This window comes from Eptatretus burgeri, chromosome 11, assembly GCF_056783735.1.
Source record: "Eptatretus burgeri isolate ZD-2024b chromosome 11, Ebu_testis_v1, whole genome shotgun sequence".
Taxonomy (NCBI): Eukaryota; Metazoa; Chordata; class Myxini; order Myxiniformes; family Myxinidae; genus Eptatretus; species Eptatretus burgeri.
In genome coordinates this window covers 20,180,616-20,193,448 of record NC_140971.1, presented here as the reverse complement: position 1 = coordinate 20,193,448, position 12,833 = coordinate 20,180,616, and the positions used below count along the sequence as shown (strand labels likewise).

At 43.8% G+C, this 12,833-nt stretch overlaps 1 protein-coding gene across 3 annotated transcripts in view; it reads right to left on the bottom strand.

Moving 5' to 3' along the window:
• The window catches only part of LOC147016616 (uncharacterized), an 89,242-nt gene that overhangs the window by 45,632 nt on the left and 30,777 nt on the right, over window positions 1-12,833 (bottom strand). For all 3 annotated transcript variants that reach the window (XR_015049117.1, XM_085845421.1, XM_085845422.1), the window contains exons 4-5: window positions 7,783-7,845; window positions 7,440-7,493 (exon numbers count right to left, since the gene is read on the bottom strand). Coding sequence is in view for 2 of the 3 variants with exons in the window: in XM_085845421.1 (XP_085701547.1) it covers window positions 7,440-7,493; window positions 7,783-7,845 (117 nt within the window). In the remaining variant the exon portion in view is untranslated. The remainder of the gene's footprint in view (window positions 1-7,439; window positions 7,494-7,782; window positions 7,846-12,833) is intronic.

Genomic DNA, 12,833 nt, shown 5'->3' with positions numbered 1-12,833 from the left:
TTTCATGAAAATTTTATTTTTTTGTTTGTCTGTAATCACGTATAAAAAAAAAAACCCCCAAGGTCAAATTTTCAAGTTTTAGGAACCATATCGTGTTGTACCTCAAATTGAACACCTCTGAGTGCTTTCTAGATATGTCAAGCTTTAGACATTATGACGTCATTTGGTGACGTTATGAGGCAAACCCATATTTTTCATGGTTACTCTGTAGAACGATTCTCATCGGAATTTCTCTTAGGCAGATATTCCTTAAGGAGTCGCTCCTGGTGAATAGCAGCTCTGTTCACCTCAGTGTGACCTTAAATAAGTCACACGTGGTCACCTTTTGGCAAGATACGGGTCACCCTGAGGGTGACATTGGTTTATTATTATTGTTTGAGAGAGTTTTCATCAAATTAAGTCATGAAAGTGTTGTGGAAAAAATCGTGAGGTGAATGGTGAAATTGGATCGATAAACGCAGGGGGTCTAAACAGATCACGTGGTTGCGGGAGAAGCACTTGGCTATGGGAGGTGTATTGTCAAAAGTGAAATTATTTATTTTAAATGAGGATTTATTTAAATAAACTATATTTATTTATAAACTATCTTTATTGAGTTTATTTAAATAAACTCCAGACCCCTTCCAGTGAAACCCCGAAAATCCAGAACCACTGCTCACTTTCACTCAGTCATTCCTCTTTTTTAACCACCTGTGGAACCAGCTTTCACATTCTCTTAAAACTCATTCTTCCTTTGAGGTCTTCAAGACAGCTGTTCACTTCCATCTGAGCTCATACCACGTCCAAAACTATGACCATTTCTACACCCATTAAACCACTCCCCAACAAAATTTACTTGTCTCCATCCTTTCCACCCCCTGCATTCTCTCCTTCCCCTCTTCCTTACCCGCACATCCCTTGTTGGCCTCTGGCTCTAAACAGTTTGCTCTGTTTATTTGGTCTATCGGCACTACTATTGGCATTTCCTCTTTCTCTTTCTACTGTACCTTTTGTTATGCTGCATCCTGATCCATTCTCTGTTCTAGCTCTTCCACGAGCCTTGATCCTGCAACAAAACAAACAAACAAAAGAATAGGACCACTGGATCTGTGGCTTATCTCGGCCCTGGCCTAATGTTATAACCCAAATTTAGTAGCATTCTGACTGGTGGGTCTAGAGAGGAAGGTTGTTAAAGTAATTTGCACGATTTTTCCAAATATTTACTGTCTGCCATGTTGACACACTTTCAGTCATGCGATTGGCAGGACCTCAGCAATTTAACATCATGACCCTGTTCTAATGTTGTAACCAAAATTTGGGAGCATTTTGACTGATGGGTCTGGAGAAGGAGATTTTTAAAGGTATTAATATGATTTTCCCAAAAGTTGACCAAGTCATCCATTTTGACACTTCCGGTCACATGATCCGCATGACTTCTGAAATATAATTAACATCCCAACCCAAGCCTAATGTTGTAACCCAAATTTGGGAGCATTCTGACTGGTGGGTCTGGAGAATATTTTGGAAGGAATTTGTGCGACCGGCATTTTGACACACTTCCGGTCACGTGATTGCCATGACATTGCAATTTAACATCCCTACCCTCACCTAATGTTGTAACCCAAATTTGGTAGCATTCTGGCTGGTGGATCTGGAGAAAAAGACTTTTGAAGGAATTTACGTGACTGCAATTTGGACAAACTTCTGGTCGCGTGATCGGCATGGTATCTGCAATTTAAAACCAGGATCCTGGCCTAATGTTGTAACCCAAATTTGGTAGCACTCTGACCCGTGGATCTGGAGAAGAAGATTTTTGAAGGAATTTACACGATTTTTCCAAATATTGACTGAGGCGGCCATTTTGACACACTTCCAGGAACATGATTGGAATGACCTCCGCAATTTAACATTCCTACCCTGGCCTAATGGTGTAACCCAAATTTGGCAGCATTCTGACTGGTGGGTCTGGAGAAAAAGATTTTTGAATAAATTTATTATCAGCCATTTTGACCCACTTAAAGTCAAGTGACTGGAATGAGCTTTACAATTCCCTGTCAGGAGCAGAATGTTGCTGCTGAATTTCAGCCGGATCGGCCAAGCAGTTTGGCCAGAGAAGTTGAAAAAGGAGATGGTCGGACAGATGGACGATGCGTGATGACTATACCTTATCTGGAATTTAAATTATAGATATGATTAAAAAAAAAAAACCTGTCATGTTTAACTTCTCCAGACTTTCATTTTCTGCATTCATGATGTGTCCAACCAAAGTATGATAGTTTCTGTTTTAACATCAGCGCTTCTCATGTGCATTCTTTGATGTGGTGGTCTAATTTCTTCAAGTGCTGATTTATTTGCTTTTCTTCATGTCCATGGAACTTTTCACATTCATCTCAAACACCAGATTTTAAAACTGTCAATTTTCTTCCTTTCTTTCTTTTTCACTGTCCATGACAAAATAATAATATTAATTGACATCTGCACATACACGTGACCCTCCCCCTTCGACCCCCTACCCCCCCCCCACCCCTCAAGGAGCAAATGTTTCTATTGTAGTTCAATAAATAGCAAAAATTAAAACCTTCCTAACAAGAGAGTTCACAAAACACTTTACCACATGCAGTCTTGAGAAAATGGACATGGGAAGGGTCTATTAAAGCGGAACCCAAACACTCATACCACCTCAACACTAATCTATCCCTTGATACCTTACAAAATAGATATGTCTTTTTCCAATTTGCGATTAATAAAGTCTGTAATTTTGCAATTAAAAGTCGAAATCTTCTTCTATTTCTTCACAATTAGCCGTGACGTCACACCCAGGAGTCGACCGCCATATTCATACTGCCTTAAGGTTACATCTTACACATCAAATGGCAAATAAGTTTTGATTTTCCACAAATATGCCAAGTCTATGTATCCTTGGAGGTTGAAGTAATACAAACCGAGATCGTTTCATGTTACACCAATGGCCAAAAGACCCGAAGTTTGCCAGAAATTGGACAAGGTTTGGCTGAAATGCGCACGTGTGGATCAAGCCTATAAAATGTTGGCTTTTGTGTTCGGAACATTTTACAGAGCAACGTTTGAAACAGAGATGGCTTGATCTTGTGGTTATCTGCCACAATTGAGAGAGGATGTTGTGGGGGAAAAATTTATATTAATGTATTTTAAATTGCAACAAATGGAGTTTCAGAAATGTAACTTTTATGCTGCAAGTTGAATTGGCTGTCTTTTCTGGCCAAAAGATTTTTGCCCTAAATGATAAGAAATGTGTTGTTCTGGAGCAGAGTGACCGAGCTGATAAATGAACCTTTGCTTAGAAATGTACGAAGTGGCTTTTCGTCTAAAGGACACGTCTACAGTCTGGGTGAATATCCCCCAACCTCTCTCTCACGAAAGTATAAAATGCTTTGAAATCTAAAATTGTTTTCAGTGCAAGCACGTGAGGAAGTATAGTTTCTCAGTGGCTTGTACTCCTTGGAACTGACCAAGTACCAAGTTAGAATAAAACTCTGATGTAATGTAGAAGTGAATTGAATCGGGTTGGTCTAACTGTTAACTAAAGTAAGAATAAATGAAATAGAACCAAATAATATTGCAATCAATGGGGATTCTTAAGTTCATTGTACAAGGGTGAGAAGTGTATGGTGTATAATTAGGAAATAAATTGTTTCACAAGGAAGGACTTGTGTGGACATCAGTTTTATCAGTGTCGATAGGGTTTTTGTAGGATTTTATAATCAAATCGGACAAACGTTAAACTCTGTCTGAAGTCAAATAGGATTCCACAATCGGCCAGTTAGAATCCTTCAGGAGGACAACGATCACAACAAGGTGGGTTTTAAAAAATCCACATCAGTTGGCGCCGAGACTCTGATTCGAACCGACGTTGGTGCGGTGCTCGTGACCGGAGGTGCTTAATCTGCTGGAGGCAGTGCCTGGAGGAACGACAAGTGCTTGAGTGAAGGTAAGGGAGAGCACTCTCAGCAGGTAACGCATTTCGAACAAAGAAAAGTTCATTGTCAGATAATTTTATTGAGAGAAAGAAGAGGATCCGGCGGAGGGAGTCCGTTTTAAAGTAAACAATAAGTACTGTAGTTGTTTTAGAAAAGTGCTGGAGAAGAAGAGGAGTCAGATGACAAGAAAAGGCTCGTTAAGGAGCCAGATGCGTAATTAAATGGGCATGATGAAGCGACATGCCACATGTTTGCATTGATACGGACCGGCTATGAGAGAGATGGTCGAGGACATGGCTGAGATGCCGAGATAGGGTTAAAATAGATAAATATTATAAGTTACCTGTTTGTAAGAGTTATAAGTTACTTTTTGTTCATTGAACTCACTGGAAGTTTGTTGGCAGTGAGGTTGTTATATTATATTGTGTGGAGGTTTTACGGATTTGTAAATGCAATGATTTGCACGAAACGTTTTGTAGAGTGCAGGAGACGATTAACCAGCTGGGAGCATGGTTGGTGATTTGCATTGAGATACATGTGTTACTGAGAGTAAAAAATGAAACTTGTGCGAGTCCAATATTCACTGCAATGAAACGTGTTCTGTTGGGATTTTGACGATATTTTAACTCGTGCTGAGTTGAGCTGTGGGTCTGTTTGAAATGGCATGTTATACATTCTTGGCATTGTATTTCCACGCGAAGGTCGCAAATTACACTGTGTGAGACCCCCTCCACTCGATCTGTCGGGGGTGGCCTATCTTTACACTGAGTCTTTGTTCGAGCCTTTGCTTTAGGTGTGAAATTCGATTCATATGCAGATTCAAGAGGATGAGATAGAAATGTGATTGGTATTTGTCACGTGATCACACGTGAGTCTATGATATGCAATGCTGTTTCGTGTATGTATTGAAGCCATGACAGAGTAATGCAAACTGTGGGTTTTGCCTGTCAGAGTTTTTTCCTTTTCTTCCCACCGGATGTGGAGAGAACTTCCTGTTCCTTGTTCCTTGGTGTTTGTGGCGCACCCTCTCGACTGAATCTGTTTAAAGTGAAGTCCATTTTGGAAAAAGTGTTGAAGTTTTATTTTACAACCATCGGGATTTTGAATAAATTGTGAAATAACAATTGTGAATGTGGATATACTGTATGTGATTTAAATGTAGAAACGTGATTTGGAATGATTTTAATGATTTGATGATGTTTAGCACGTGGGACAATTCACAGATAATAGATGATTCCCTCGGATGGACGTTGAAATATTGTTTTATTTGTCTGCGAATGTTGAGGTTACCTGAACTTGTGCTGGGAAGGCAATGGCAAACAACCCAGTGTAACCCTTTGATCGATTCAGTCAAGGTAAATTCATGATTTAATTGGATAGATGCTGAAGATTTAATTTTTCATTTATGGATTTTAAAAGGAAATATTTTATTGTTTTGACCAAAAAGTTGTTTAAGAGAGTTTGGATGTTTATTAGTCTGAAGTTTAAGATGCTTTTCTAAGACTGGGATAAAGATTGTGGAGGGTGAAGCTGCATGTGTAGACAGTGTTTCAGCTGCAATTTAAATGATATTTGCCTGATAACAGATTTGACAATTTTTGAACAACTGTTTAAAATGATTTATTTGTTTTGATAAAAGAAAATGGATTCGTAATTGAGAAGGTCAGAGGAAGTGATAGATGGTTTGTGTATGTGAATTGGAAAAATGGCAGCATGTTTGCTGTTTTGATGAGAGAGAAGTGGACAGATGGAGAAATGTCAGATTTAAAATGTCGATGGAAATAGCAAATGAGATGGATGTTTTGAGTATACATACAACTGGGATTTCTGTATATTTTAGCATGTTGTTTTGGGAAATAACAAGGAAAGGGATTAAAATATTGATATGACATATAATGCAAGTTAAATGCTTCTATAAGAACCTTTGTTAGTCTTATTGAAATACATGTGCCCATGACGTTTATTGATTGGTGTTTAATTGATGCTTTGTTTGTTTCGGAGTGTTGAAAGCAGTCTTTGAAGCAATGTACGATTTCATCTAAATGAAGTTTGGAAAGAAGTTCCACACAAAGATTGGACGATGGGAGAACCCAGATTTGGGTGATTGAGCATTCAACACATGATTATGTCCCTTCCTGAGGAGATAAGATGGAGCAATGTGGGAAAAGAAAGAAAAAACCCACTGAGGAGAAGGTTGAGCAAAGTCTTAACGTCGGCGTTGTGTGGTGCCTACGTGGAGGAATGTTCTCAGCCACAATTGCCGCTCTGCAAATACATCGTGAACTTGCTGTGGTTGCTTCAATGTACGACAAGCCTGGAATTCCACACTGCGCTCCTTCAACCCAGTGTCTGGCCCAAACTTGTACTTGCCCACATCTACCTTCTCCTCAGCTCAAGGAATGCTTCGATTGTGTTTCCCGTTGGGTGCTGCTCTATCCACACCCTGACCTGTTTATCTTCTGACTTCGGGTAGCATGTTTTCAATGTGTGACACATGCTGATGAAAAGGCCATAAATTAAATGGAAATTCACTCTTTTTCTGATATGAGCACACGCTGCCATTGTTGATTGAATTTGAATAATGGAAATCTTTTCTCCTTCAGGAATGGGACATGGTATTCATGTGTAAGAAAAAATTATTCAAATTTTCCTTAAAAAAAAAAACGGGGGAGTGTGGGGGAAAAATTTATATTAATGTATTTTAAATTGCAACAAATGGAGTTTCAGAAATGTAACTTTTATGCTGCAAGTTGAATTGGCTGTCATTTCTGGCCAAAAGACTTTTGCCCTAAATGATAAGAAATGTGTTGTTCTGGAGCAGAGTGACCGAGCTGATAAATGAACCTTTGCTTAGAAATGTACGAAGTGGCTTTTCGTCTTAAGGACACGTCTACAGTCTGGGTGAATATCCCCCAACCTCTCTCTCACGAAAGTATAAAATGCTTTGAAATCTAAAATTGTTTTCAGTGCAAGCACGTGAGGAAGTATAGTTTCTCAGTGGCTTGTACTCATTGGAACTGACCAAGTACCAAGTTAGAATAAAACTCTCTGATGTAATGTAGAAGTGAATTGAATCGGGTTCGTCTAACTGTTAACGAAAGTAAGAATAAATGAAATAGAACCAAATAATATTGCAATCAATGGGGATTCTTAAGTTCATTGTACAAGGGTGAGAAGTGTATGGTGTATAATTAGAAAATAAATTGTTTCACAAGGAAGAACTTGTGTGGACATCAGTTTTATCAGTGTCAATAGGGTTTTTTGTAGGATTTTATAATCAAATCGGACAAACGTTAAACTCTGTCTGAAGTCAAATAGGATTCCACAATCGGCCAGTTAGAATCCTTCAGGAGGACAACGATCACAACAAGGTGGGTTTTAAAAAATCCACATCAATGTCTTAGCTGTGCTGTGTCCCACTGTTGTGGCACTCATCACCTCAAGCACTTTGGAAACACCCTGCTACAAGGAAAATGCAAAAACGTAGCTGAAAGGAGCATTTACCTCTCAGAGGACAATGCACGAGTTCAGGATCAACCAACAGCTTCCCATCAATACCTGCAACAACAAAGTCATAACATTGTACCTTGATGTTATCTCCATTAATGGGATTGCAAGTTGGTAACCGACTGATTGCAGTCCATGTGTGCGTGTTCCTAACAAATATCTCAAAATCATGTGACGTTTCACTGTGTTGAACAAATTTGGTTTCCAATTTAGCTGGGTATTAGTTGTTACACTGCCTTGAGACAAGACCAACAATGAGAGAGAGAGAGAGAGAGCGAACAGGCTTCAGTACAATGTGCGTTCATCAACGGGACAACCAGAATGTCGTTGTGGTTCAGACCTTTCTCTTCAACGGATGATTCATCAATGAACTCGGACTTCATCTTCAGTTTAACAATAAAACCTGAAACAAAAATATCTCATTAAAACTAAGCAATGGCATGACTGAATCAAAAGACTTGATATTTATCTCAAGAAAAACGTTCAAAAATAAATGAGAAATGATGTAAAAACTAGAGAGGAGCTAATTAGAGCATGAGCCCATGTCCCATCATGAGTTTTGTATTGGGAACTTTGTTAAAACATATGAATATAATTAAACAGATGTGCCTACACACTTACACTGCATCTCCACAGAGCTAATCGTTATGTCATGGTGCTGTTATATATTGTTGCGGTTCTCGGAACCGCATGCATACAACAGATAGTGTCCCAAGACAATTATTCCATTATTATACGTGTAGATCGTCCCTTTCCTTTTGTTTAGTGGGACAACAAGGGAGTGCGTTGCGATGATCTAATAGCTAGGGTTGCTTCAATCATTTTTTCCTTCATTTCATCCTTTCTCTTCTTCTTTTCTTATTATTCCTGAGGTAAATCAGCCACGTGCGCCTTCACTGTAAGGTGGGGCCTCGTGGAGGCCAGCGCATGCGGCGCCATGGTGAGGGATCTGCTGCACAGAGATCCTCGTTCCCGGGCGAGGCCTAAACCCAGCGTGTGCGGTGAGTCATGTGTGTTTGGCAGTGCAGGATTGTCAACTTGAGCTTCCGATGGTCTGGGGAGAATTGCCGGTTGCATTAAAAAGGCATGCGAATAAATACCTCGTAAGAGACTGCACGAATGGTGTTTTTCACAGCACGGGAAACACGGCCAGCACGACGCCCACGCTGCAAGAAACGTGTACGGAGGCCAAAAAAAACTCCATGCCATGTTTGGCAGGATACGAGCGTGCAGAGTAGAAGCGGCTTGTTCCTTCTCAACCTCAATATCCGACACATATTGGTGGTCGCCCCATGCACACGCTAGCGGAGTCGTGTGAATGTAAGCGCTGGCCACGTGCGTAATGGCGGAACCGCGCGCAATGTATGGAATGTGTTCGAAAGCAGACACGTACGCCACTCGTGAAACGTGCATGGATTTATCCATGACGATGTACCTTTGGTCCTCGCTGGCAGCAGCGGATTCTCCATGGATGGTGAACGTCTTCTCGTCAGGGAAGGGAAGCTGCGATCGAGCCAGGGAATGTATAGTGCAGGCCATGTTGGCACACGAGGAACGAGCGTGTTGATCGACGCTGGTCGAACGCCCGAGCGGGCAGGCGGGACCCTCGACCGGTCGCCCGGGCACAGCCCGGGGGGTTTGCAAGACTATTCGCATGCCAACTTCAGTGTGGGCGATTCGTGTCATGTCGTGGGGTCGGAGCGAAATATGTTCGTTGTCTGAGATGGCCTTGCCAGAAACTAAGTGAGGCGGTTTCCGGCCCAAGCTGGCGGGCCACGTGAGGGGTCGGGGCCAATCCGAGAGCCCGATTCAGGTGATGATGTTACGATTCGGGATGGCCCCACCCCCGAGCAGCAAATCCTATTAAGGTCGGAGAAGTCCCTCCGTCTCTTTCTTGCTTTTTGAGTTTCTCCACCTCTCTCTCGCCTAGCCTCGTCGACACCGCCACGACCCGCCTCCTGCTGCCCGGACTCCGCCTCCTCGTTTCTGCCCACACGACGTCGACACAACCTGCCTACCTGGTCCCACCTACTAATCCGTCCTCGCACTCTGGACTTCGCCCCTTCTTGACTCGGGCTCCTCCTTTACAGTGCCCAATTCCTGGTTCTAAACTTTCTCTTCATCGGGTTGTGTTTGTGTGTGTGTATGCTGGCGCCTGTCTGCTTAAATAAGACTGCAGAAGATAGCTATCATTATTATTGTTATTATTTTCACGTTTAGTCTGCTCTGTGTCCCCCTTTTGTAAGTTGATTGTAAATAAATCACTATTAGGAATGTTCCCTGCTCGTTTTTGTCTTTTCTTCCATTGATCCAGCATGGTCTGAATCCTAGTTTAGCCGGGACTTTATTCCCAATGATCCGTTCCTTTTAGCCAGTACGTCCTTGGCAGTGTCGCTCGGCTGCATCCGATCTGGTAAAGTGATCCGGTCTGGTAGAGTAATCTGGTTCAGACAAGGCGTACCGAGGGTGTGTTCCCCGGTAATTAAACCATGTGATTAATTAGGTAACTCGATTAACCCAAAGACGGGAGGACCCGAGGTCATGCGGTTGAGTTATTGGCGTCCACGGTCGGTTAAGCGACCCGCCGCATCACAAAATTATCCATGTGCGACGGCCTACAATTCCGGGGAGTCTGGTGGTAACAGAGATAGCTTCCACCACCTCATCGTCTTATCACCCGACCCCCCGGCCCGCAACAGTATGGTGTCAGGAGTGGGATGCACCCATAAAAAAAAAAATTTGCAATATTTCAAACCCACAACAGTTTGGTAAGGAGTGATACGGACCCCTCAAAAAATTATGGGATTCTAACCCGCAACAATTTGGTATCTGGAACGGGATTCGAGCCTGGGGTGTGCTGAGCAACCCCCCCCCCCACCAAAAAAAAAATTAAGAGCAGGATTCAAATTTTATTTTATTATCGGTACCATGGCGGAGGGAGAGGGAACATGGCGAACAGTTTTGAGGGAGATCATTCCCTGCAGCCATACCCAGAGGTAATGGGGGCAACTGCATTTATAACAATGCTTGAGGACCCTCTGCATCAAATGACCCTCACAAAGGACCCAGTGATTCCTATCGGATCCACACCCGATCATAGCAGATCAGCTCCGCCAAAGCCATTGGACACGGACCAGTTTATTCGAGATAATGAGACAAATGATGGAACGCATGGAGCTGGAAGGAAACCAACAGAGGAGTGATATGAAAAAAAAATGGATTGGAATATGCAAACACTGAAGGCGGGTCAGTAGGAAATTGAGGTGGAGCTGGCAGAGGTGAAGGGCAAAATGAAAAACATGGACCGGAAAATGGCGGATGAGATCAGTACTATACGTGAAGAAATGACCGAGTTGAAAGAGTGTGGAAGGTGTTTGGACCGCAATGAAGACGGGTAAGGAACAAGTGACAGATAAAATAACGGCGGTTGGACGAGAAGTGGATAAACTCGGACAGGGGATGATGGAAATAAAGAAAGGACAAGGGCAATTAAGAGTGGAGATTGGGAAAAACACAAACGTGCTACAAAATTTAAAACAAGGCCAGCAGGAAACAAAGGGGGAATTGAGGGCCGTAAAAGAAGAGTGCAAAATGAGATGCGAAGAAATTACGAAAATGGTTAAAGAGATGAGACGGAAGGTTGAGACGAAGAATCAGGAAATGGGGAAGCGATTAAAGAAACACGAGGATGAGACAAAGGAGTGTTTTAGCATAGCAAAGGGGGACTTGACAGAGACGCAGGGAGACAGACAACGGGTAAGGGACGAATTGTACAAAATAAAAGAGGAGCAGACACAAATAGAAATGGTAAGGGACATTGAGGTTGAGCTTGTGAAATGTTTTGAGACCCAATGTGAGGGTCACGTTAACCTCCCGCAGGAATAAAGGGAGACGATATGCTCCCTCGAGGCAGACCATGACGAGGTGAGTCCGGTAAGGCTGTGCGAGGTGGAGCGGTTGCATGGTGCGAAAGAACACATGCCTAGTTTTGGGGGGATAGAAGCCCAGGGATATCTTGGGCTAACCCAAGCCCCCAGTGTGATTGTGCCGGAGTATGTGTCAGAACGTGAGTGGAGTGCAAATGACATGGCATGGATGAGTGCACGTGAGAAAATGGGACACGGACTGACCCAGACGGGAGTCGTGGGTCGTGTAACGGACGGGAGTGGCGATCCTTCCGAGCCGGACGGAGTTATTTCAGAAACCGCGCTGGCTCCGCGCGACTCCGTGCGAGGTACGGTCCGTGTTTTGCAAACCGCCGAAGCGTGGAGCATTGCTCGGTACGGTCATGGTTACAGGGGAGCCGGCGTTGAAACGATCCACGCCTGGTACAATACCAGAGCGTGGACGGCTAAAATGGAGGGGAACGAATGAATTGATTGAATTTGGAAAAGTATATCCCCGTGTGAGCACGTGTATGGGGCCCAACGAGTTCGTTAGGGTTCGTTAGGGAGACAAAGCTTGTCGAGTGTTGGAGTGAATTGGAAGAAAAAAAAATGAGTGAATGTGGGTCAGCGGGCCTGAGTGTGAATGGAGTGTGTGCTGTGTCACGTGATTGGGTTTTCGTATATCATGCCTCGCCCGCTAGGGGTGGCAGGAGTGTACTTCTGGTCGCGCAATAAAGCGGAGTTGATGCTGGCGCGCGTGCCTCTTGCATCCCACTGCACCTCGCACACTCTAGTTGGCTGACGAGGATGGATAAATACGGACTTGTGCCCGTTTTCGACGGAGACGACTTCGAATTGTTTTCGGAGCAATTGGGATGCTATTTCCACACGAACGATGTGGTCGACGAGAGCAAACAGAAGTCGATCTTGCTCGCTTCGCTTTCACCGGAGCATTATCGGCTACTGGGTGATTTAGTGGCACCGAACAGGCCGCGGGATGACGGGCTGTCGTTTCGGGACATTGTGCAGAAGATGAAAGCACACATGGCGCCGGAGGAGTCATTACAGCTCGCTCGATTCCAGTTCGATCACCTCTCGAAAGGAGCAGAGGAACGCGTCGCTGATTTTGTGGCGCGGATTAAGCGTTCTTCCGTGGCCTGCAAGTTCACGGCGGGGGAGCGGCCAGCTCGGCTCAGAGATCGTTTTATTGCTGGTTTACGAGATGCGAAGATGGTTTCAGCGGTTTTACGGCTGAAGGGTGAAGCCATTACATTCGACTCGGCGGTCAGCACGGCTACAGCGGTCGAGCAGACTCGCGGGGATGTTCGAGCCATCACCGGCCACGCGGGGTCGCGAGCACCCCGGGACGCGCGCACGACCTTCGATGCGAGTCGGACGTCGCCGCGCGGCCGTGCGTGCGGCGGGGTGACCCCGCGGACATGCTTGGGATGTGGAGGTCGACACCTGCGCCGTGCATGCCCGTTTGAATTGTCACAAGGTGGGT